General features: G+C 35.3%; 1 protein-coding gene across 1 annotated transcript in view; it reads left to right on the top strand.

The window, feature by feature from the left end:
• LOC128647449 (probable ATP-dependent RNA helicase DDX60) overlaps positions 1-25,627 on the top strand; it is a 1,088,706-nt gene that overhangs the window by 399,747 nt on the left and 663,332 nt on the right. The window contains exons 15-20 of the mRNA XM_053700235.1: positions 10,763-10,929; positions 17,191-17,337; positions 17,491-17,640; positions 19,364-19,483; positions 23,703-23,798; positions 25,180-25,295. Of these exons, the coding sequence (XP_053556210.1) occupies positions 10,763-10,929; positions 17,191-17,337; positions 17,491-17,640; positions 19,364-19,483; positions 23,703-23,798; positions 25,180-25,295 (796 nt within the window). The remainder of the gene's footprint in view (positions 1-10,762; positions 10,930-17,190; positions 17,338-17,490; positions 17,641-19,363; positions 19,484-23,702; positions 23,799-25,179; positions 25,296-25,627) is intronic.

The following is a 25,627-nucleotide window of genomic DNA, read 5'->3' as shown; positions in this document are numbered from 1 at the left end:
AATGCCTATAGTGAGGATATCTCCCAAATCATTAAAATAAATTGGGCTATATTGAAAGATTGTAATCAAGACATTTTGCGATTCCAACAGGAACCTATTTTTGCCTTTAGGAGGGTAAGAAACCTTATAGACCATTTGGTGAGAAGTGATATTGGCTCAGATAAAATTTCAAGCCAGAGATTTATTACCCAGAGGTCTTTTGGTTCTTATCTATGCCTGGGGTGCTCCAACTGTCACTCTATGATTAAAGGGGAATCATTTTTTTTATCGTAGACCAGGTCAGAAATTTGCTATGAAGGGATATTATACATGTGAGACTACTCACATTGTGTACCTTATTAAATGCCCCTGTTATCTGATTTATATAGTGGAGTCCACTAGAAAAGCAAGAGAACGCCTTAACCAACACAATTCAAACATCAGATGTGGAGACTCTGAAGCACCAGTATCCAGTGATTTCTTAAAAGCAGGCCATAGTATAAGCCAGGGGTGATAGAGAAAGAATCCTCAAGCAAAAAGAAGCATACTGGATCTATCACTTAGAAAGTTTGCACCCTAAAGGTTTAAGTAGGGAAATAGATGTTTCTATTTTTTGTAATGTGTGCTATACAAGTTCTGATCCTTGCTGCTCCATGGAAGTTCACTTTGCATGTATATATTTTAATGAAAAAAAAAATATTTATGATTGTATATATAGGATTGCATTTTGTTATGGCCTATAATTTTAAAAGCTGGTTAAATGCCATGATAAACAGATGATTGCAATAGTATATTTTGGCCACTAGATGGCTTAAAGTGGTTAGCTCCATAGTTAAATATATATATTTGCATATAAATCCATGTTTCTCTATGTATGTGTATGTATGTCAATGTAAAATTCCTGCGTCAGCTTTTTTTTGTAACACCTGAGATATCTTTTAGTCCTTATAACTTTTGTGTACAATATTTTTTTTAATACATTTTTTATTAGACAGTATTAATATGAGTGTAACTGTAGTTTCTAATGTATTTTTGAAGTGTTCTATGAAACTTTTTTGTTGTGGAAAACTGTTAACTACAGCTCTTTGAGCATGGAAACGATTGATGCGTAAAAGGCGATTCCGCATTCGTGCAATCATGATTTCTCAAGACTTGTAATACCTGCACAATTGATTGCGAAAAGACCATATCGCACACGGAAAACCCATATAGCGCAACTTGTAATCTTGCCCACAGTAATTTATGCTCCCTATATTTTTTATGGGCAGCATCGATCGGCAATGTCTCTCGTATTACAAGTTGAAAGTAAATGCAATAGATTGAACGCTCAAACTTTCAAGTCACATAAAGAGTTTGGCCGGAGGAAACAGTTGTACTAAACTACTCTATTAACCCCTAAACAGCAACACCCCCACATTGCAAACTACCACTCTAGACTTTTCAACCCTAAACCGCCACACACCCCCATCGCAAAGTCCCTGCTACTCTATTAACTATTAAACCACCACAATCCCTATTTCAAAATGCCCACTAACATCTAAACCAGTTAACCCCCCTAACCTAATAACCCCTAAGTTACAGGAAAAAAAACTAATCTAACCTAAAAAAAAAGTACAGAAAAAAAAAACTACCATTACAGAAAAATATTACAAAAAAAAACAAAACAGTTATGCCTATTTTAAAACTAAAGCCCCAATTAAAAAAAGCCCAAAATAAAAAATCCATAGCTTTTTTCCCCTTCATTTAATGTTAGGGCTTTTTTAATTTTCAGGTAAGGTTAGGTATTTTGCAAAAGGGGATGAGGTGATTTAGGGGTTAATAGTTTATAGGGGTGTTTTGGTTGGGGGTGTAATGGTTTAGGGTTTAATTGTATAGTGGGTACTTTGTACTAGGCTATGTGGCGGTTTTAGGGGTTAATAGTGCAGTGGGTACTTTGCGGTTGGCTATGTAGCAGTTTAGGGTTATTTGAGTGGGGGGCTTATATATAATATATATATATATATATACTGTATACAGTATACTGTATATATATATATATATATATGTATATATATATATATATATATATATATATAGTATACTTTACATCCTCCATTGGAATGACCTGCAATCTTTCTCTGTGAGAGATTAGACCCACTAGACACACTGGATTCTGCAAGCACGGATAAGTATACATATCTGTATAGTATACTTTAAGAACCAGTGTTGTGTTCACTACGATCTGCACACCATATTAATTTATGAGTGTTTTGTGAAGGCTGAACTGATTATTATGTTCACTTTTTAATGTGTGAATTCGTTTAAGGATCAACTTGGGTCATTTTTTTCATTTTAATGATCCTATCCAATTGGATTTCCTAACGTACTTTTTAAAAAAAAAAATATTTATTGTGTTGTTAATCCGAAGCATTTTATACAGAAAAGAAAAAGCAAAATCTTAAAGGGAAGACACAAAAAATTGCAACAAAAATTTGACCTTCTGGCATGATACATCAGTAAAGGAAAAATAGTCTAACATAAGGAACTACATTTTTTTCCTAGTATGAACATCGACATTTATTATTTTGTTATATTTTTTTCCCTCTTTTTTTTTTTTTTATAATGATCCTTATCCCAAATGGGTCCAAATGTTATAACCATAAATTAAATCTCAGTCATAACAAATTAGTTAAAAATGCTTTGGCTATTATATTTCATCTTACATAACAGTCTAACAAAATACTAACAAGAAGGAAAAAAAAAAAGGCAGGTTCTCACCCTCCTACCCCGTCTCCCCCCTATATAAATCCTGCCTGTATTGTTAGCGGGAATAGCTTAATTATAGGGCTCCAATTTTTAAGAAAGTCTTGGGCCCTATCTTTAGAGAGTGGGTCCATATTATATGCCTCAAAAGCTACTTGTTGTAAGAGTGTATTACGAAAACATGAGAAATTAATCGAATGCAGATTTTTCCAATTTTTCAAAATTAACAATCTGGTCACCATAATTATGCTGTTCAGTCTTCTAGTATTAATTGGTTCAATAGCTTCTATATTAAAATGTTTATGAAAAATTACATGATAGGCCTGAATTTTAAATTTCTCATGATAGAGCTTATTATACCAGTAATTGACTTTATCCCAGAATTGCTTTATTTTAGGGGAAAAACATATGCATAGTGTCAACATTTTCCAGATGAAATTGTGGAGAATAATGGTCTGTATTTAATGCAAATTTAGAGAGTTTGAATGGAGTGATACAAGAGTAGTTTGGTATGCGATTCTTTCCAACTACCTGAAATACTTAATTTCTCTAGAGCAGAAAAACTGTATTTAATATTATTATATTATATAGAAGAGAAATTGAGAATTTGCCTACTACATACTTCTTGATACATTCATTCATTTCAGACCATAGACAAGAAGAACCAAAGTTCCAATTCTGAGAGTTAACAAAATGACGTAATTTAAAACATGCGAATAGATTGGATCTGGAAAGCTTAAGAGTTAACTATATTATTAAAGGAGTCTATTTGACCAGAGGAAGAGACTATTTGATGAATACGTTTAAACCCTTTACTGGCCCAAGCGTCAAATACAGCACAATGGATTCCCGGAATAAATTCCAGATTCCCTTGAAAACAGAAAATCTATGTCTAACATAGAGCACATTTTTTGCAATGCGATAACTATGTTCTTGAAAGATAATAGGTTGGATACATTCACCGGGAGGTTTTTAAGTGGGCAATGAATAATAGCTCTTAAAGTAAAGGGAAAAATAAGAATATTCTCTATCTCAACAGAAGACATTTTGTTTGAATCTAGATCTATCTTGGCTAAAGTAGATAGATTATAGAGTTTAATATCAGGAAGAGCAAGACCCCCATTTGCTTTTTTTTTTTTTACAGAGTTTTGATATAGAAATACGTGCTCTAAGGCCCTTCCAAAAGAAACGTGAGCAGGCCGAATAAAACTCCCGGATTTTTTGATTAGAGATAAAAAGAGATAGATTATGAAGTATATAAAGTATCCATGGAAAAATAAAATTTTAACTAAATATACTCGAGCCGAAAGACAGAGTGAAAAGCTGCCCAGTTTATAAGATCGAGAATTGCTTTTTGAAATACTTGTGGATAGTTTAATTTGTACCACATCCTAGGATTTTTATGAAGAGTGATACCCAAATATTTAATGCAGTCTGTGTTTTTAAAAGGGTGATCTAGATGGCTATCTCTAAGTTTCCGGATCCACATTAATTCACTTTTTTTTGTGACATTAATCTTATAGCCCGAGAGAGAGACTCTTAGAGTCTTCTAAGAAAATAAGAAGGTCATCAGCATAAAGTGAACTTTTAAAGACAGCTGAACCAACTCTTATTCCCTCCAATTCCTGACGTAACCAGACAGCTAATGGTTCTATTGAAATATTAAATAGCAGGGGTGGCAATGGATAGCCTTGCCTAGTACCTCGCCCTAAAAAATCTTTAGATGAGAGATTTCCGTTAACGAGAAGTGATGAATAGGGCAACTTATACATTTTAGAGATAAAATCCAAAAAATTACCTTTAAAGCCAAATTGACTTAGAGAATGTAACAAATGATCCCAAGAGATAGAATCAAATGCCTTTTCAGTGTCTGCGGATAGCTAGATCCTTACCTGATATCACTTTATTATTATTTGTTGACTTATTTTGATTCCATACATAATCTAATAGGATTTCCACTCTTCTAAGATTGGAAGTTACATTTCTGCCATACATGAAACCTGTTTGGTCAGAATGGATTATTTTATGAAGATAACATTTAAGTCTATCAGCAATAATAGAAAGGAGTATTTTGTAATCCACATTTAGAACGTATATTGGTCTATAGGATGCTAGTTGTTCACTGTTTTTTCCTTTGTTCGGAATTAAAGAAATATTCGCAGCTGAGAAATAACAAGAAATAGGTGAAGAGGTTAGGTAATATTTATTGAAAAGTACCACAAGAAAACTACTAATATCGTCAGAATTTTATACAGTTCCATCGGGAGCGAATCAGGGCCTGCTGCCTTATTTAATTTAGCATTCTTGATTGTCAGTACAACCTCTTCCTTTGAAATTGGGGCATTAAGATTTTCTAATTCTGAGACAGGGATATGCGGAAGTAGTATCTTGGCCCAAAAAAGATCCTTATTATTAACATCTATATCTTGTTTAGACTATAGTTCTCAAAAATAATTAAAAACTAAAATTTACTATTATTCATTAAAAAACGGGGAAAAGTAAAGGTTATGTTTTGATTATTTGCTTTGTGTATTGGGAGTAGAGTTAACTAAATTATCGCATGGTCTGAAATTACGATGTCATTAATCTTAGGAATAGATTCTAATAATTAAAGTTGTTCGGAGACTAAAATATAATCAATTCTGGAAAAAGTACGGTGTGATTTAGATTTGCAGGAAAAAACAGATGCGTCAGGAAATTTGACCCTCCAAATATCATTAAGTTTAAGCGATGAACAAATTTTTTTTAAAATATTTAGCTTCTTTGTTATCCTGCCCCTTTTTACAAAACATTCTGTCAATTCTGGAATAAAGAGTCATGTTAAAATCTCCTCCCAATATTAATCTAAACCTGCAATGTGAGTATAGTTTCCTTTTAATTATATCCCAGAATTCAAGTGAGAAATGGTTTGGGCCGTAAACATTACATAGAATATATTCAGAACCTTCAATAAAAATATGAATTATAATAAACCTACTATTATGATCGCATTCAGTTTTAATAACTTGATAGTCTAAGGCCTAGATTTAGAGTTTGGCGGTAGCCGTGAAAACCAGCGTTAGAGGCTCCTAACGCTGGTTTTAGGCTACCGCCGGTATTTGGAGTCACTCAAAATAGGGTCTAACGCTCACTTTCCAGCCGCTACTTTTCCATACCGCAGATCCCCTTACGTAAATTACGTATCCTATCTTTTCAATGGGATCTTTCTAACTCCGGTATTTAGAGTCGTGTCTGAAGTGAGCGTTAGAGCTCTAAAGACAAAACTCCAGCCGCAGAAAAAAACTAGGAGTTAAGAGCTTTTTGGGCTAATGCCGGTTCATAAAGCTCTTAACTACTGTACTCTAAAGTACACTAACACCCATAAACTACCTATGTACCCCTAAACCGAGGTCCCCCCACATCGCCGCCACTCGATTAAATTTTTTTAACCCCTAATCTGCCGACCGCCACCTACGTTATACTTATGTACCCCTAATCTGCTGCCCCTAACACCGCCGACCCCTGTATTATATTTATTAACCCCTAATCTGCCCCCCACAACGTCGCCACCAGCTACCTACAATAATTAACCCCTAATCTGCCGACCGCAAAGCGCCGCCACCTACATTATAGCTATGTACCCCTAATCTGCTGCCCCTAACACCGCCGACCCCTGTATTATATTTATTAACCCCTAATCTGCCCCCCACAACGTCGCCGCCAGCTACCTACAATAATTAACCCCTAATCTGCCGACCGCAAAGCGCCGCCACCTACATTATAGCTATGTACCCCTAATCTGCTGCCCCTAACACCGCCGACCCCTATATTATATTTATTAACCCCTAATCTGCCCCCCTCAACGTCGCCTCCACCTGCCTACACTTATTAACCCCTAATCTGCCGACCGGAGCTCACCTCTACTATAATAAATGTATTAACCCCTAAAGCTAAGTCTAACCCTAACACTAACACCCCCCTAACTTAAATATAATTTAAATCTAACTAAATAAATTAACTCTTATTAAATAACTTATTCCTATTTAAAGATAAATACTTACCTGTAAAATAAATCCTAATATAGCTACAATATAAATTATAATTACATTGTAGCTATTTTAGGATTAATATTTATTTTACAGGCAACTTTGTAATTATTTTAACCAGGTACAATAGCTATTAAATAGTTACCTAGTTAAAATAAATACAAAATTACCTGTAAAATAAATCCTAACCTAAGTTACAATTAAACCTAACACTACACTATCAATAAATTAATTAAATAAAATACCTACAATTACCTACAATTAAACCTAACACTACACTAGCAATACATTAATTAAATACAATATCTACAAATAACTAAAATGAAATAAACTAACTAAAGTACAAAAAATAAAAAAGAACTAAGTTACAAAAAATAAAAAAATATTTACAAACATAAGAAAAATATTACAACAATTTTAAACTAATTACACCTACTCTAAGCCCCCTAATAAAATAACAAAGACCCCCAAAATAAAAAAATGCCCTACCCTATTCTAAATTAATAAAGTTAAAAGCTCTTTTACCTTACCAGCCCTGAACAGGGCCCTTTGCGGGGCATGCCCCAAGAAGTTCAGCTCTTTTGCCTGTAAAAAAAAACATACAATACCCCCCCCAACATTACAACCCACCACCCACATACCCCTAATCTAACCCAAACCCCCCTTAAATAAACCTAACACTAAGCCCCTGAAGATCTTCCTACCTTGTCTTCACCTCACCAGGTATCACCGATCCGTCCTGGCTCCAAAATCTTCATCCAACCCAAGCGGGGGCTGGCGATCCATCATCCGGTGGCTGAAGAGGTCCAGAAGAGGCTCCAAAGTCTTCATCCTATCCAGGAAGAAGAGGCCATCCGGACCAGCAACCATCTTGATCCAAGCGGCATCTTCTATCTTCATCCAATGATGACCGGCTCGTCGTCGGAAGAAGAGGACGGATCCGCGCTGGAGGTCTTCAGGATGGAGCCGGTCCTCATCGGATGAAGATAGAAGATGCCGCTTGGATCAAGATGGTTGCCGGTCCAGATTGCCTCTTCTTCCCGGATAGGATGAAGACTTTGGAGCCTCTTCTGGACCTCTTCAGCCACCGGATGATGGATCGCCAGCCCCCGCTTGGGTTGGATGAAGATTTTGGAGCCAGGACAGATCGGTGATACCTGGTGAGGTGAAGACAAGGTAGGAAGATCTTCAGGGGCTTAGTGTTAGGTTTATTTAAGGGGGGTTTGGTTTAGATTAGGGGTATGTGGGTGGTGGGTTGTAATGTTGGGGGGGGGTATTGTATGTTTTTTTTTTACAGGCAAAAGAGATGAACTTCTTGGGGCATACCCCGCAAAGGGCCCTGTTCAGGGCTGGTAAGGTAAAAGATCTTTTAACTTTATTAATTTAGAATAGGGTAGGGCATTTTTTTATTTTGGGGGTCTTTGTTATTTTATTAGGGGGCTTAGAGTAGGTGTAATTAGTTTAAAATTGTTGTAATATTTTTCTTATGTTTGTAAATATATTTTTATTTTTTGTAACTTAGTTCTTTTTTATTTTTTGTACTTTAGTTAGTTTATTTCATTTTAGTTATTTGTAGATATTGTATTTAATTAATGTATTGCTAGTGTAGTGTTAGGTTTAATTGTAGGTAATTGTAGGTATTTTATTTAATTAATTTATTGATAGTGTAGTGTTAGGTTTAATTGTAACTTAGGTTAGGATTTATTTTAGAGGTAATTTTGTATTTATTTTAACTAGGTAACTATTAAATAGTTCTTAACTATTTAATAGCTATTGTACCTGGTTAAAATAATTACAAAGTTGCCTGTAAAATAAATATTAATCCTAAAATAGCTACAATGTAATTATAATTTATATTGTAGCTATATTAGGATTTATTTTACAGGTAAGTATTTAGCTTTAAATAGGAATAAGTTATTTAATAAGAGTTAATTTATTTCATTAGATTTAAATTATATTTAAGTTAAGGGGGTGTTAGTGTTAGGGTTAGACTTAGCTTTAGGGGTTAATACATTTATTATAGTAGCGGTGAGCTCCGGTCGGCAGATTAGGGGTTAATGTTTGAAGTTAGGTGTCGGCGATGTTAGGGAGGGCAGATTAGGGGTTAATACTATTTATTATAGGGTTAGTGATGCGGATTAGGGGTTAATAACTTTATTATAGTAGCAGTGAGATGCGGTCGGCAGATTAGGGGTTAATAAGTGTAGGTAGGTAGCGGCGACGTTGGGGGCAGCAGATTAGGGGTTAATAAATATAATATAGGGGTCGGCGGTGTTAGGGGCAGCAGATTAGGGGTACATAAGGATAATGTAAGTAGCGGCGGTTTACGGAGCGGCAGATTAGGGGTTAATAATAAAATGCAGGGGTCAGCGATAGCGGGGGCGGCAGAATAGGGGTTAATAAGTGTAAGGGTAGGGGTGTTTAGACTCGGGGTACATGTTAGGGTGTTAGGTGCAGACGTAGGAAGTGTTTCCCCATAGCAAACAATGGGGCTGCGTTAGGAGCTGAACGCGGCTTTTTTGCAGGTGTTAGGTTTTTTTTCAGCTCAAACAGCCCCATTGTTTCCTATGGGGGAATCGTGCATGAGCACGTTTTTGAGGCTGGCCGCTTGCGTAAGCAACTCTGGTATCGAGAGTTGAAGCTGCGTTAAAAATGCTCTACGCTCCTTTTTTGGAGCCTAACGCAGCCTTTTCGTGGACTCTCAATACCAGAGTTATTTTTATGGTGCGGCCAGAAAAAAGCCGGCGTTAGCTACGCGGTTCGTTACCGACAAAACTCTAAATCTAGCCGTAAGTTCTTATGAAATAAGATGGCCACCCCACATTTACGTCTCACACAAGGAGTGGCAATGACTTCTCCTACCCACTGTGATTTTAATTTTGGGAGCTCTTTGCCTTTTAAATGAGTTTCTTGCAGAAACACAATGTCGGGAGCATGCTTGCCTAATTGGGATATGATTTGTTTACGCTTAATTGGAGAAGTTATTCCCCCGACATTCCAGGACAAAATTTTAACGTGTCCCATCATTTCTCATTCTCTGTCCTATTATAGAAATATTGGCCGGAAGGGTGGACAGCTAGGATGAGAATAGGGGAGAGAGAGAGTGAGAAGAAAGGAGAGAAAAAAAAAAGCAAAACATCTCTGATTTAAACAAATAGGATAAATCATACATTTATCCAATATCACCGGGTTGACAGAATTATCCATAATATAATCTATTGCAGTCTTAATCAAATGTTCCTCAAATGTTCTATCTTATAACTAGAACCTTATCATTGATATACAAAGAAATCATGTGCATCACGTAGTGTTAGTAAGAAATTCCCTGGCTTCTTTACTAATGTACTTTTTTACTTTACTTGTTTGTCAAGGACTGACTAAATAAATTGTTTTTTACTATTACCTCTCATTGAGCATAAGCTGATTTGATTCCTAACCGAATTATAAGGATTAAAAGTGTTTTCCATCTCTAAGTATTTCAGCTCTAACAAAGTGATTAATCTTTAACAAAGTATTTCATCTCTAATACTGTGGGGATAATTTATCCTAACCTAACTGAGCATATTATATACCTCATATTGATGAGGATCTACCAGGTGAGCAATAATAATCTCACATTAATAGAACAAGTGGTTAACAAACCACACTATGATGTTTTTTTGTCCTTTTGTTTTCTAACCGCTTCCTATACTCCTCTGGCTTGTGGCATAACATTGTTTACTTGAAAGCGCTGTCTAAACACTCCACTTTACATGCTAACTTTCGTTCATAGACTTCCTTTATTCCATTGACTTTAAAGGTTCAGTCTATTCTCTAGATTATAGTAGCTTTAGTCAGTTTGGACATTCCTACAAATCTATATCTGTTCTAATTGCATATAAATTAAAATATTGATATATTGTTTTATTGTTGGGTATTTCAGCACTTACACAGATCTCTTTTGTTTATATATATATATATATATATATATATATATATATATATATATATATATATATATATACTTTTTTTAACAGAAAAAGGAAACAGAGACTTCAATATTGTTGTGGAACTAATGAGAAAAATCCAATGCACCCTCAAGAATTACCAGAAGGTGCTTTCTCCTGAAGATCAGAAAAGGATAGCCAGGTTCCTACGTCATATTGGATTTCAGAATTTGTCACTCCTAATAGACCCTTACCAGGTATTTAACATACACTGCCTGTACTGATTTTTTTAATCTATCTATCTATCTATCTATCTATCTATCTATCTATCTATCTATCTATCTATATATCATCTATCTATCTATCTATCATCTATCTCTGTCTGTCTATTTATCTCTACCTGCCTGTCCATCCATCTATCTATCATTTGGTTTGATCTCTGGGTGCTTTAATGTTGAAATCTAGCTTTCACTGCATTCCAGTGCTGACTTGTTTGCACACATGCAGTAACTTTCCTTCAGATACCTACAATCTAAATTGGTGGCATCCATAATAAGAGGAAAGTTCATAAAACTCAAGTAGTGTTTAATGTCCCTTAAAAGGAATATTGTTTAATATTTTTTTTATTTTTTTTGTTTTGTTATCTTGTGAATGTTTTTTTCTATGTCAATAACTATGTTACACATTTAAATCCATATGATAAATACAAAGGGCCAGTGGAGTGCACTCTAACTTGGCTAGAAGTAAGATATTTGCGCACAGTGGTTAGCGATCATATTACAAGTTAAAAGTAGAAAGCCGAAGTGAGAATATTGTGTGCACCTTCACATATTCCCCCAATAAGTCAATGGAGCAAACACCCTACTCGCGCATAAACCCGATCACATATTCTCAAGTGAACTAACCCAACATGAAAATATGAATATTTCACATTCCAATGTTCTTCACATAGCAGACTATGTTCTATTTATTCATAAATACATATTTCTACATATATCTGATGGTATTTTGATACAATATATAGCTATACCTATATAGATGATTATATATAGGTATAGATATATAAAGATATATATGTATATGTATATATCCATTAAGCCTACTTTTTTAACTTAGCGGGACACCAGATTTATGATTATACAGCTGGATGTGATGTACTCCACCCTTATCTGAGTCTCTAGCTGTAATTTTATATTTGTATGTAATGCATATACTGTATGCTAATAAAGTGTGATATTTTAACCTCAATTATTCTATAGTTAAAGGGATAGGAAAGTAAAAATTAAACTTGCACGATTCAGATAGAGCATGTCATTTTAAGACAGTTTTAAATTCACTTCTATTTTCAGATGTTCTACATTCTCTTGGCATTCCTTGTTGAAAAATAATACACACATATCCTACACTAGTGGGAGCTAGCTACTGATTGGTGCCTGCACACATGTGTCTCTAGTGATTGGCTAACTAACGGCTAGATTTAGAGTTTTGTCGGTAACGACCCACGTAGCTAACGCCGGCTTTTTTCTGGCCGCACCATAAAAATAACTCTGGTATTGAGAGTTCACAGAATGGCTGCGTTAGGCTCCAAAAAAGGAGCGTAGAGCATTTTTAACGCAGCTTCAACTCTCGATACCAGAGTTGCTTACGGACGCGGCCAGCCTCAAAAACGTGCTCGTGCACGATTCCCCCATAGGAAACAATGGGGCTGTTTGAGCTGAAAAAAAACCTAACACCTGCAAAAAAGCCGCGTTCAGCTCCTAACGCAGCCCCATTGTTTTCTATGGGGAAACACTTCCTACGTCTGCACCTAACACCCTAACATGTACCCCGAGTCTAAACACCCCTACCCTTACACTTATTAACCCCTAATCTGCCGCCCCCGCTATCGCTGACCCCTGCATATTATTATTAACCCCTAATCTGCCGCTCCGTAAACCGCCGCTACTTACATTATCCTTATGTACCCCTAATCTGCTGCCCCTAACACCGCCGACCCCTATATTATATTTATTAACCCCTAATCTGCCCCCCACAACGTCGCCTCCACCTAACTACACTTATTAACCCCTAATCTGCCGAGCGGACCGCACCGCTACTATAATAAATGTATTAACCCCTAAAGCTAAGTCTAACCCTAACACTAACACCCCCCTAAGTTAAATATAATTTACATCTAACGAAATTAATTATCTCTTATTAAATAAATTATTCCTATTTAAAGCTAAATACTTACCTGTAAAATAAATCCTAATATAGCTACAATATAAATTATAATTATATTGTAGCTATTTTAGGATTAATATTTATTTTACAGGCAACTTTGTATTTATTTTAACCAGGTACAATAGCTATTAAATAGTTAAGAACTATTTAATAGTTACCTAGTTAAAATAAATACAAAATTACCTGTAAAATAAATCCTAACCTAAGTTACAATTAAACCTAACGCTATACTATCATTAAATTAATTAAATAAAATACCTACAATTACCTACAATAAAACCTAACACTACACAATCAATAAATACATTAAATACAATTCCTACAAATAACTACAATGAAATAAACTAACTAAAGTACAAAAAATAAAAAAGAACTAAGTTACAAAAAATAAAAAAATATTTACAAACATAAGAAAAATATTACAACAATTTTAAACTAATTACACCTACTCTAAGCCCCCTAATAAAATAACAAAGACCCCCAAAATAACAAAATGCTCTACCCTATTCTAAATTACTACATTTCAAAGCTCTTTTACCTTACCAGCCCTGAACAGGGCCCTTTGCGGGGCATGCCCCAAGAAATTCAGCTCTTTTGCCTGTAAAAAAAAACATACAATACCCCCCCCCCAACATTACAACCCACCACCCACATACCCCTAATCTAACCCAAACCCCCCTTAAATAAACCTAACACTAAGCCCCTGAAGATCTTCCTACCTTGTCTTCACCCTACCAGGTTCACCGATCCGTCCTGAAGAGCTCCTCCGATGTCCTGATCCAAGCCCAAGCGGGGGGCTGAAGAGGTCCATGATCCGGTCGAAGTCTTCATCCAAGCGGGGCAGAAGAGGTCTTCCATCCGATTGAAGTCTTCATCCAGGCGGCATCTTCTATTGTCATCCATCCGGAGCGGAGCGGCAGGATCCTGAAGACCTCCAGCGCGGAACATCCATCCGGCCCGTCGACTGAACGACGAATGACGGTTCCTTTAAATGACGTCATCCAAGATGGCGTCCCTCGAATTCCGATTGGCTGATAGGATTCTATCAGCCAATCGGAATTAAGGTAGGAATATTCTGATTGGCTGATGGAATCAGCCAATCAGAATCAAGTTCAATCCGATTGGCTGATTCGATCAGCCAATCAGATTGAGCTCGCATTCTATTGGCTGTTCCGATCAGCCAATAGAATGCGAGATCAATCTGATTGGCTGATCGGATCAGCCAATCGGATTGAACTTGATTCTGATTGGCTGATTCCATCAGCCAATCAGAATATTCCTACCTTAATTCCGATTGGCTGATAGAATCCTATCAGCCAATCGGAATTCGAGGGACGCCATCTTGGATGACGTCATTTAAAGGAACCGTCATTCGTCGTTCAGTCGTCGGGCCGGATGGATGTTCCGCGCTGGAGGTCTTCAGGATCCTGCCGCTCCGCTCCGGATGGATGACAATAGAAGATGCCGCCTGGATGAAGACTTCAATCGGATGGAAGACCTCTTCTGCCCCGCTTGGATGAAGACTTCGACCGGATCATGGACCTCTTCAGCCCCCCGCTTGGGCTTGGATCAGGACATCGGAGGAGCTCTTCAGGACGGATCGGTGAACCTGGTAGGGTGAAGACAAGGTAGGAAGATCTTCAGGGGCTTAGTGTTAGGTTTATTTAAGGGGGGTTTGGGTTAGATTAGGGGTATGTGGGTGGTGGGTTGTAATGTTGGGGGGGTATTGTATGTTTTTTTTACAGGCAAAAGAGATGAATTTCTTGGGGCATGCCCCGCAAAGGGCCCTGTTCAGGGCTGGTAAGGTAAAAGAGCTTTGAAATGTAGTAATTTAGAATAGGGTAGGGCATTTTGTTATTTTGAGGGTCTTTGTTATTTTATTAGGGGGCTTAGAGTAGGTGTAATTAGTTTAAAATTGTTGTAATATTTTTCTTATGTTTGTAAATATTTTTTTATTTTTTGTAACTTAGTTCTTTTTTATTTTTTGTACTTTAGTTAGTTTATTTCATTGTAGTTATTTGTAGGAATTGTATTTAATTTATTTATTGATAGTGTAGTGTTAGGTTTTATTGTAGGTAATTGTAGGTATTTTATTTAATTAATTTAATGATAGTATAGTGTTAGGTTTAATTGTAACTTAGGTTAGGATTTATTTTACAGGTAATTTTGTATTTATTTTAACTAGGTAACTATTAAATAGTTCTTAACTATTTAATAGCTATTGTACCTGGTTAAAATAAATACAAAGTTGCCTGTAAAATAAATATTAATCATAAAATAGCTACAATATAATTATAATTTATATTGTAGCTATATTAGGATTTATTTTACAGGTAAGTATTTAGCTTTAAATAGGAATAATTTATTTAATAAGAGATAATTAATTTCGTTAGATGTAAATTATATTTAACTTAGGGGGGTGTTAGTGTTAGGGTTAGACTTAGCTTTAGGGGTTAATCCATTTATTAGAATAGCGGTGAGCTCCGGTCGGCAGATTAGGGGTTAAGAATTGAAGTTAGGTGTCGGCGATGTTAGGAAGGGCAGATTAGGGGTTAATACTATTTATTATAGGGTTAGTGAGGCGGATTAGGGGTTAATACATTTATTATAGTAGCGGTGCGGTCTGCTCGGCAGATTAGGGGTTAATAAGTGTAGGCAGGTGGAGGCGACGTTGAGGGGGGCAGATTAGGGGTTAATAAATATAATATAGGGGTCGGCGGTGTTAGGGGCAGCAGATTAGGGGTACATAGGGATAACTTAGCTGGCGGCGCTTTGCGTTCGGCAGATTAGGGGTTAAAAAAAAATTTGAGTGGCGGCGATGTGGGGGGACCTCAGTTTAGGGGTACATAGGTAGTTTATGGGTGTTAGTGTACTTTAGGGTACAGTAGTTAAGAGCTTTATGAACCGGCGTTAGCCCAGAAAGCTCTTAACTCCTGCTTTTTTTCTGCGGCTGGAGTTTTGTCGTTAGAGTTCTAACGCTCACTTCAGACACGACTCTAAATACCGGAGTTAGGAAGATCCCATTGAAAAGATAGGATACGTAATTTACGTAAGGGGATCTGCGGTATGGAAAAGTCGCGGCTGAAAAGTGAGCGTTAGACCCTTTTTTCAGTGACTCCAAATACCGGCGGTAGCCTAAAACCAGCGTTAGGAGCCTCTAACGCTGGTTTTCACGGCTAACGCCAAACTCTAAATCTAGGCCTAAATGTGTTCAGCTAGCTGTTAGTGGTGCAATGCTGCTCCATCAACAAATGATAACAAGAGAATAAAGCAAATTTGATAATAGAAGTAATTTGGAAAGTTGTTTAAAATTGTTAAAATGTTATATCCAAATTATTAAAGGTAATTTTGGAGTTTCCTGTCCCTTTAATAGTCACCTTAAAGGATCCAGAATAGGGACGTTTTTCATGTTGCTATTTAGGCACTAATCACCCATGTTGTGTTGGCCTATATACTATGTACAGATTGATAGTGGAATATTAACCAAATCATATCACCTGAGATGCTGCTAAACCACTTATGATTTTACTAGACATGTAAGTTTGGTTCCGAATCGAAATTCGGATGAATTTGTCAAATTTGGAGCATCGGATCAGTTCGAATTTCCGATTTACCGTAGCACCGAAACTAACGAATAAATCTGAATTATTTTGGATTTATTCGTTACATTCGAATGGCCATGGACTAATCACAATTACACTAGTATTGTACAGTATATTAGGTTATATCACTCTACTATGGGTTACACCTAATATTACAGTACATAATACTAGTCTAATACACAGCACATCCCACCTAACACAGACCGAACTTCCGAATTTACGAATCGAATCCGGACCAAATACATTTAAATTTATTCGAATCTGAATGAATTCAAAACAAATGCATTTGAATGTATCCGAATTCGAATCAATCTAAAAACGAAGTTATAAAACATCCAAACCGAAACTAAACAAATTGTTCCGCCGCGCACAAGTCTAGATTTTACATGTGTTTTAAGATAGACTATAATTATATTTAATTAATACTAATAAATATTATATTTTAATATTTTCTGCTATGCTTAAAGGGATAAAAACCCCAAGAATGTTCTAGACTTCACTTACCAGCAACTTTTTTTTTTTATTATTACAAGTTTTTGTTAACTTATCAGACTGACTTTAGTGAGACCATGTTATTTTATTACAAGTTTATTCAGAGGTATCATATCTGTTCATGTTTTAGAACAGAACATATTTATTATCAGCAACATATAAAATGTGTATATTTATAAATGTAAATGTGTATATTTGCAGGACAGTAAATGTAAGCAAAAAGGTACATATTCTCTTGATATAGGAGCTGCACGCTTTCAGCTACAGTATATGGGTCATTACCTGACAAGGAATGAAAGGCATGACCCAGACCCAAGAGTACAGCACTTTATACCAGACACATGGCAGGTAAATTACTCATTTATATACTATTTTATGTTTAGATTTGTAAAAATGTAAAAAATGTCATTGTTGGTTCACAGGTAAAAAAAATTCTTTAGGAATTAATAACTATGAATACATAATTGGCTACAATTTTTGTTCATTTTGATTATAAAACAGCGGGAACTTCTTGATGTAGTTGACAATAATGAATCCGCAGTGATAGTTGCGCCTACTTCTTCTGGGAAGACATATGCATCATACTATTGCATGGAAAAGGTCTTAAAAGAAGGCAATGATGGAGTTGTTGTGTATGTTTCTCCTACAAAGGTAGATCCAATTTATTTTTTATCTTATAAAGTAATTCAAAGCGCTATGTGTTTTTATAAAAATTATATAGTAAATTTGATTACAAATGTGTGATATAAAAGTAAATGAATGCATTGACTGCATAAAAGGCCCATAATGCACATAAATATATACTTGCAGGCCATGAAAACATATGCTTGAAAGATAAAAAAAAATAGCTTTTGTAAGCTTAATAGCCCCCTTCTCAATGGCCTAGGTTCAATAAAACTAATTTGTTAAACTAGGATCTTATGGGAACAACTGACTTGCAACATCAAAACTCAAAAATTGCAGAAATCAAGGACACTGGTATCACAAAAAACACCTTCAAAACCTTAAAGAATAAAATATAAAAATCGGAAAATACAACTTCTGTAAAACCGTCCACTCTATCATATGCACAAAAGAATACTCTGAAAAAGTAAAGTAAATAAATAAAAAAAATTAACCACTTACTGACCTTCGACATACGACTGTCTGTTGCGCATCTGGAAGTATAATAGTGCAGGAATATGTTGATAGAGGCGAGGCCACGATATTTCCTCTTGCCTGAGGCATCGCCACTTTATCTTTCAGTCTTTATTAAAACTATTGTTCCTTTCTGGCACTTAGATTTTTGGGCAGATATGATTATATATCACATGCACATGCTGTTGATATGCTTTTGGTAGTCTTGTTCTCATATTACGTTTCCCAAGTTAAATACATACTAGCAGGTTGTTAAACTCTCTCTATTCGTCTAAATTATGATGCTAGAGAGGTAGTTAATATTTCCTTGTTTATTTCATAAATACATTTCATAAGGAGGAGTTTACTTTGACCTGTACTTATAATACAATTCTATGTATAGGAAATATATATATTTTAAAAGAATTTAGGTTCCCTCCAGCACAACTTAGTGGATGATATAGAAAAAAATATAGAGAGAGATTTAGCAGTACTACTTAAAGGATGATATAGGAAAATGTAAAAAGGTTCTTTGCTTACCTCATTGAACTTAATGGAAATATTTTTTTCTTATGGATTTTGTTTTGGTAGTAGATATAGTTTCTTCCACTATAATCACCTCCTTAATTTTGACTTTTGACTACAAATTGCAGATAGGAAAATTAGGGATGATAATTAGTCAGAACTCTCTTTCTAACAAGCACAATCTCTCGGGTTATGAGCCGTGCTGGATGAGAATTGGTAGGCTGCGTAATGCAATTGCAGGCAAAAGTAACTGGATGGGCAGTAAAGTGATATCTTTACAGCCCAGTTATTTAAATGCAGTGAGCACACAGGCGAGTGGCTTTCTCAAACCCTGTCACACATACATGGTACAACATGCACTTTAGGGGAGTACTTGGTGACCAAACTGTTCATAAAACAGAAAGTTAAAGTTTTCTTCAGGAGAACCTAATTGGTCCTTTTGGAGCTTTTGAAGGGTTGTCCTGTTCCCATCTATCAGCTTTTAGAGGGTCTAATCTCATTGAGGAAAATATAAAAAATCAAACAAAAAATAAATAAACATATAATTACCAAAAACGCAGAAAAGAAATCCTACTTCCACGTGCACTACTTACACTGATAAATCAATTTGGTGCATACCATAATTTCAAAGCCACACAATTATAATAATATCAGCATTTAGTTATAGTAAATGTACTTAGATAAAATGTTTATTTAATGACCCTGTTTTTTATTATTAATATTTTGTTATTAGGCACTTGTAAACCAAGTTGTAGCTACAGTCTACAACCGATTTAATAAGCATCTACCAAAAGGATTGGCGCTCTGTGGTGTATTTACAAGGGATTACCGCACTGATGCCCTCAATAGTCAGGTCTGTATTTAAAAACTGTTTGCATTGCTCTATAAAATTACCAACACCGATGGTCTACAAAACTATGATTAGGGAATGGTTTGGGGATATCTGTCAGTATCATCGAAAGCATAGAAGAACTAATCCTGCTTTATATGCCGTTTTTGTTGCAATGATTTGTTTTTTAACAAAAAGAGATGTAATTTTGGCAGGAGAGAATCAACTTTGATTTGAACCCAAAATCTTTTAGCTGTGTAGTTTGTTTCTTCAGTGTGTCCAAATTCCTTGCTCTCGGATTAAAACAAACACACTTATTGGCTTCACATTTGGTTTCATAAGCCAAAGATGGAATTCCAATGCATAGTGCCTAACAGCCAAATGTTTTTCCATATCTATGACCTGGGCAGAGGTAACTCATCTATAGCGACTTGAAATATTTTTTTGTACATCCACCCTGATAAATGGATTCAGGAATGAGATTACCCAGGTTAGGACATCTTTACATGGTGGCAAATAAGAGTTAAACTTAATACATATAATAGTACATATGGCACTGGGTCAGGAAGTCCAATACATTATGAAACAACCTTTAAAAGAAGGGGTATAGTGGTCAATCTTCATATATCCAGATGTTAGTTATTGGGTTCTCAGAAAGTAGAAAAGTAATGCTCTCTGAGTTCCATTGTTAATCATAGATTAAGAGAAATTAACCGCTGCATGAATCTTCAGATCTAAGATGCACCTTTGGATGAATGATGCAGCATTGCTTTGTCATATAAAAAACTTTTTAAATACTGTTTCTTTTCAGTGATTTCCCTGTCCCTCAGAAAAAAAGGTACGCTTGCTAACTGATCACAACTGTGTATATGTGGTATAAATATGCATGGTTGTTCAGACATGTGCAATAAAAAAAGAGAGGGGGGAACACTCTCCCCTCTTCTCTTTCCTTAAGTTGGTTAAGCAATGATTATGCTCAGTTTATTAATTGTCATTTTTTTAAACCAAACAGACCCCACTATACAGTGTGTATATATATATATATATATATATAAATATATATATATATATATATATATATATATCTGTGTGTATATATATATATATATATATATATATATATATATATATATATATATTTTACAAAGAGAGTGTTGGGAGAGGATTGTTTAACCTTCCTGTTTAAGCAGGATAGGAAATTTATAATTTAAAGATCTAGGCGGTAACTATCCACTACTAGATCAGGTGCAGACCCCCAAAAATAGTTATAACTTCAAAATTTATTAGAAAAAGAGAAATAGCCACAGTAGAGCTATATGAGATACTGTGTAAAGATGGGGGATTTCAGCACTCAATAGAACTCCATTTAACCCAAATTGGTGCTTGACTGGGAGCTAGCAAGAGACAAAAAACACGGATGCACATAAGTTCAGATAACACGACAAATTTATTTACAAAGTAACAAACATGCTGGAAAGGTATATGCATATTGTTTAGGTACTAAAGAAAGTATAAAATTACCACTGCAGTGGGATAACTATCTATCATAATACTTTCCTAAAACAGCTTATAATGCAACATTGTATTGATTCATATATAGCAAGGAAAGGATATATATAACTGTGGCCAAACAGATTATCTTATGATCATATATACGACCTGTTCTGAGTCCTCCTTATAGTTAAGGAATAGGAAGAAAACACAGGTAGATTGAAAATCCGTTTCTGCCTGGGCCCAGGTTCTGTGTGAAAAGACGTAGATAAGCGGGATATTTCTTTCTTTTTCAAAGGCTCATTCTTTGCTTTTAGTCAAGAGCTATATAAAAGGACTTGTATGCTAGAACTCCGAGGTAAGAGCGTCCTCTCTGTCTAGCATAGTAATACAATACTTGTTGAGAAGTGCCGTTATTGCTTTTAACTCCAAACAAATGCAGCTTTCCAGGAAACTGCGGTATGTAGCGGTCCCAAGTGTTTGCCTCAACACATACCTCCGGACCTCCGTATTTGAATAGCAGTCCGGATATCTGTGTGGCTGTGTTAGTGCTCACCTCCGGGTTCACCTTGTATCCGCAGATATAGAGATTACAGTCACTCGTTCGGGTCTGGATACTGAAGTTACGTGCAGCGTCGGGACAGGTGCTTCCAACATCAAACTGCTTTCTACCTCCACTTCAAAGTCATATCACCTTCGCTTTTGGGGATCTTGACTATAACGGATGGCAGATAATAATCTTCATGGAAATCTTCCGAACTTGTGTGAGCTGTAACTAGGTGTCTGTCTGTCGTGAGGTATGTGTTGAGGCAAACACTTGGGACCGCTACATACCGCAGTTTCCTGGAAAGCTGCATTTGTTTGGAGTTAAAAGCAATAACGGCACTTCTCAACAAGTATTGTATTACTATGCTAGACAGAGAGGACGCTCTTACCTCGGAGTTCTAGCATACAAGTCCTTTTATATAGCTCTTGACTAAAAGCAAAGAATGAGCCTTTGAAAAAGAAAGGAATATCCCGCTTATCTACGTCTTTTCACACAGAACCTGGGCCCAGGCAGAAACGGATTTTCAATCTACCTGTGTTTTCTTCCTATTCCTTAACTATAAGGAGGACTCAGAACAGGTCGTATATATGATCATAAGATAATCTGTTTGGCCACAGTTATATATATCCTTTCCTTGCTATATATGAATCAATACAATGTTGCATTATAAGCTGTTTTAGGAAAGTATTATGATAGATAGTTATCCCACTGCAGTGGTAATTTTATACTTTCTTTAGTACCTAAACAATATGCATATACCTTTCCAGCATGTTTGTTACTTTGTAAATAAATTTGTCGTGTTATCTGAACTTATGTGCATCCGTGTATTTTGTCTCTTGCTAGCTCCCAGTCAAGCACCAATTTGGGTTAAATGGAGTTCTATTGAGTGCTGAAATCGCCCATCTTTACACAGTATCTCATATAGCTCTACTGTGGCTATTTCTCTTTTTCTAATAAATTTTGAAGTTATATATATATATATATATATATATGGTGCTTTATAGAAAGGGCCCGCCCCCTTAAGTGTCTCCAGACAGGTTGGTTGTTACACGCTGCCTGTAAACAATCCACTCAAATCCATGCAATCTGCTGTAGTATTTGACTACATAACACTTCTGAAGTAACGGTTACTGTAGGTGGGCTTGCATTTAAATTAAGATTCAAGGTGACTGAGATTGAAAGTTCCCATCCACCAGAGAGTGCAAGGTTACAAGTGGCACGTTGAATTCTGAATACAGGCAAGGGCTTCACTTTTGGAGCTTGTACATAAAGAAACCTAATTGTTCGGCTGATCCATACTTCAGGGGGTACCAAGCCTTTCAGCGATACTGCTTCATTCTTACCTCATAGGATGGAGGTTGCTTAAAGTAAGTGCACATCCAAGGGGGAGAGATTTATGAAGATACCATTATAAACATCTACTAACTGTGTTACAGCAATCCTGGACTGTGTACCTTTTTATTTATATGTAATCATCCTTACTCAGACTGTTTATTTGTTACTGTCATTGTTTTATGATACAGTGGAGACTGATTAGTATCAGTTTTTATTACTATCTGTTGCACCAAGCGCCATCCTGCTACCCTTTTGTTTTTTTATATATATATATATATATATATATATATATATATATATATATATATATATATATATATATATACAGTATATATATATATATATATATATATATATATATATATATATATATATATATATATATATATATATATATACTTCCAATAAATAGTGAACTCTCAGGATTTTGTGAAAAAAAGGTCAACTTTATTAGATGACGTTTCAGGGAACTCAAGTCCCTTTCTTCAGATCAAAAAAAGGCTATATTTGCACCCAGGTGGCTGGAATAGGAGGGAGGGTTTGTTTTTCTTGTGTGTATATATATGTATATATATATATATATATGTAGCTAGGCACATTTGAATGCTTATATACATATAAAGTTGACACCTTGATTTCATTACAGACTCAAAGACCATATGTGAGAAATCGTAGCCTACAACCTATATGTTATTGTGCAAGCAGGCATTGCTATTGTATATCCTACAATAAAATCCACACCACAAACAGTATATAAATGTATATATATATATTTTTTTTTCATTTTAAATTATTTTAATTTTTTTTCAAGAATAATTGTAATTTTTTTTGTTATTTTAGTTAATATATTTAATTTCTCATTTGTCTCAGATATTAGTTACTGTTCCACAGTGTTTAGAAATTCTACTCTTAGCTCCACATCGACAGAAGTGGGTGAACAGAATTAAATATGTGATATTTGATGAGGTGAGTCAATGAGAATTTTTTATGAAATATATACTTAATTTATTATCACCTAGATTACGAGTTTTGTGCTAAACAGGGTGCGAAACGAACGCAACAAAAGTTGCGTTATTTCACCCTGTATATAGCAATGCAAAAGAGCTAAATTCCCTTTTAAGGGCAATGCCCATACAAATGCTCCTTTATTAGAATAGTTATGTTAGGTTAATTTATAGTTTAATGTTAGGTTTATTTTTATTTCACAGGTAAGTTTTTATTTATTTAAATACAGTTATATTGTAATTTTAATTTAAAGCTAGGGAGTGTTAGGTTTAGGGGTTTATTGGTTTATTTAGTGGTGGAGATGTGGGAGGCCGGAGGTTTAGGAGTTAATTAACTTTATTATAGTAGTGGCAATGTCGGGGAGCGGCAGGATAGAGGTTAATAACTTTTATTAGTGGTGGCGATGTCGGGAGTGTCAGATTAGGGGTTCATAACTTTATTTAGGCATCGGCGATGTCGGGAGCAGCAGATTAGGGGTTAATAACTATATTGAATAGTCGCGATGTGGTTAGGTGGTAGATTAGGGGTTAATAGGTTTAATATAGTGTTTGTGATGCGGGAGGGTGGAGGTTTTAGGGGTTAATAAGAAGTTTATGGGTGTTAGTGTACTTTGTAACACTTTAGTTATGAGTTTTGTGAAACATTTTTGTTACACAAAATCCATAACTACTGGTCTCAGATGGCGGTATGGATCATGTAGGTATAGGCTGTAATGCAAGCATTTTAGCCGGATCTCACAACCTGTAATACCAGCGCTATGAAAAATCCTGCACTCAAACTCATTTTTTGGAGTGCGGGATTGACGTTGCGTTACAGGCTAAAATGCTTGCGGTATAGCTATACCGACACGACTCCCAATAGTGCATTACTGCTTTTACGCTGAAATTGCCATTGTTTCTGCGTTAAAAGCCGCAACGCAAAACTCGTAATCTAGGTGTATAGTATTTAATAATTATAGTATGTGCACATATAGTTTAATGAAAATAAATTACATAATATTTTCCTTTTTTTAATATATACCTTTGCTTATAGCATAACTGTATGTTTAAAAAAAACTGTTATTTATAATAATAAAATATATATATATATTTGAAATAGTTTATTGTTATGACTGTTTATAAAAGAATTCAGAAAATCAACTTGGTTTAAACAAGTTATATGAAATGTATTAATCAAAATGAAATTATTTTGAATGTGAATGTTTTCCTTGGTAAATGACTTGTTCTCTATTTTTGTAGGCCTTTATTGATTGCTGTATTTGTAAAAAAACAAATAACAAAAACAACAAAAAACAGCCAATACATGTAAAATAATTAATTTAATTATGTAACCTTAATTTTAGGTCCATTGCTTAGGAGGTGAAATTGGTGCAGAAGTGTGGGAGCACCTACTTGTTATGATTCGATGCCCATTTTTGGCTTTGTCAGCTACCATAAGTAATCCAGAACACCTTGCAGAGTAAGTCTTGTCTCTGGAAATATTCTAATAAAACATTAGTTTAACTTTATATATTTTGAGCATAATTAGGCTTCCACAACTTTCCCTTTAATGGAAAATAATGCATATTTCTATATAAACTAAAAGCAAAGTTTTTATATTTGCTTGCTATTAAATAGTTGTGAGAAAATGTAATAAAGGCATTGGGAAAGATTTTAATGTTGTCGATAAACTTACTTGACAAGTTAACTTGTCTCAATAACTCAATTAAAATTCAGACACAACAGTCTGTAAGTTAAAAGGACATTCTAATAAAAAAATGATATGCGTGTTATTCCATAGAACATTACAAG

Source organism: Bombina bombina, chromosome 2 (assembly GCF_027579735.1).
Source record: "Bombina bombina isolate aBomBom1 chromosome 2, aBomBom1.pri, whole genome shotgun sequence".
NCBI classification, from domain to species: domain Eukaryota; kingdom Metazoa; phylum Chordata; class Amphibia; order Anura; family Bombinatoridae; genus Bombina; species Bombina bombina.
The sequence above is the reverse complement of the archived record's forward strand: the minus strand, read 5'-3'. Positions and strand labels throughout refer to the sequence as shown.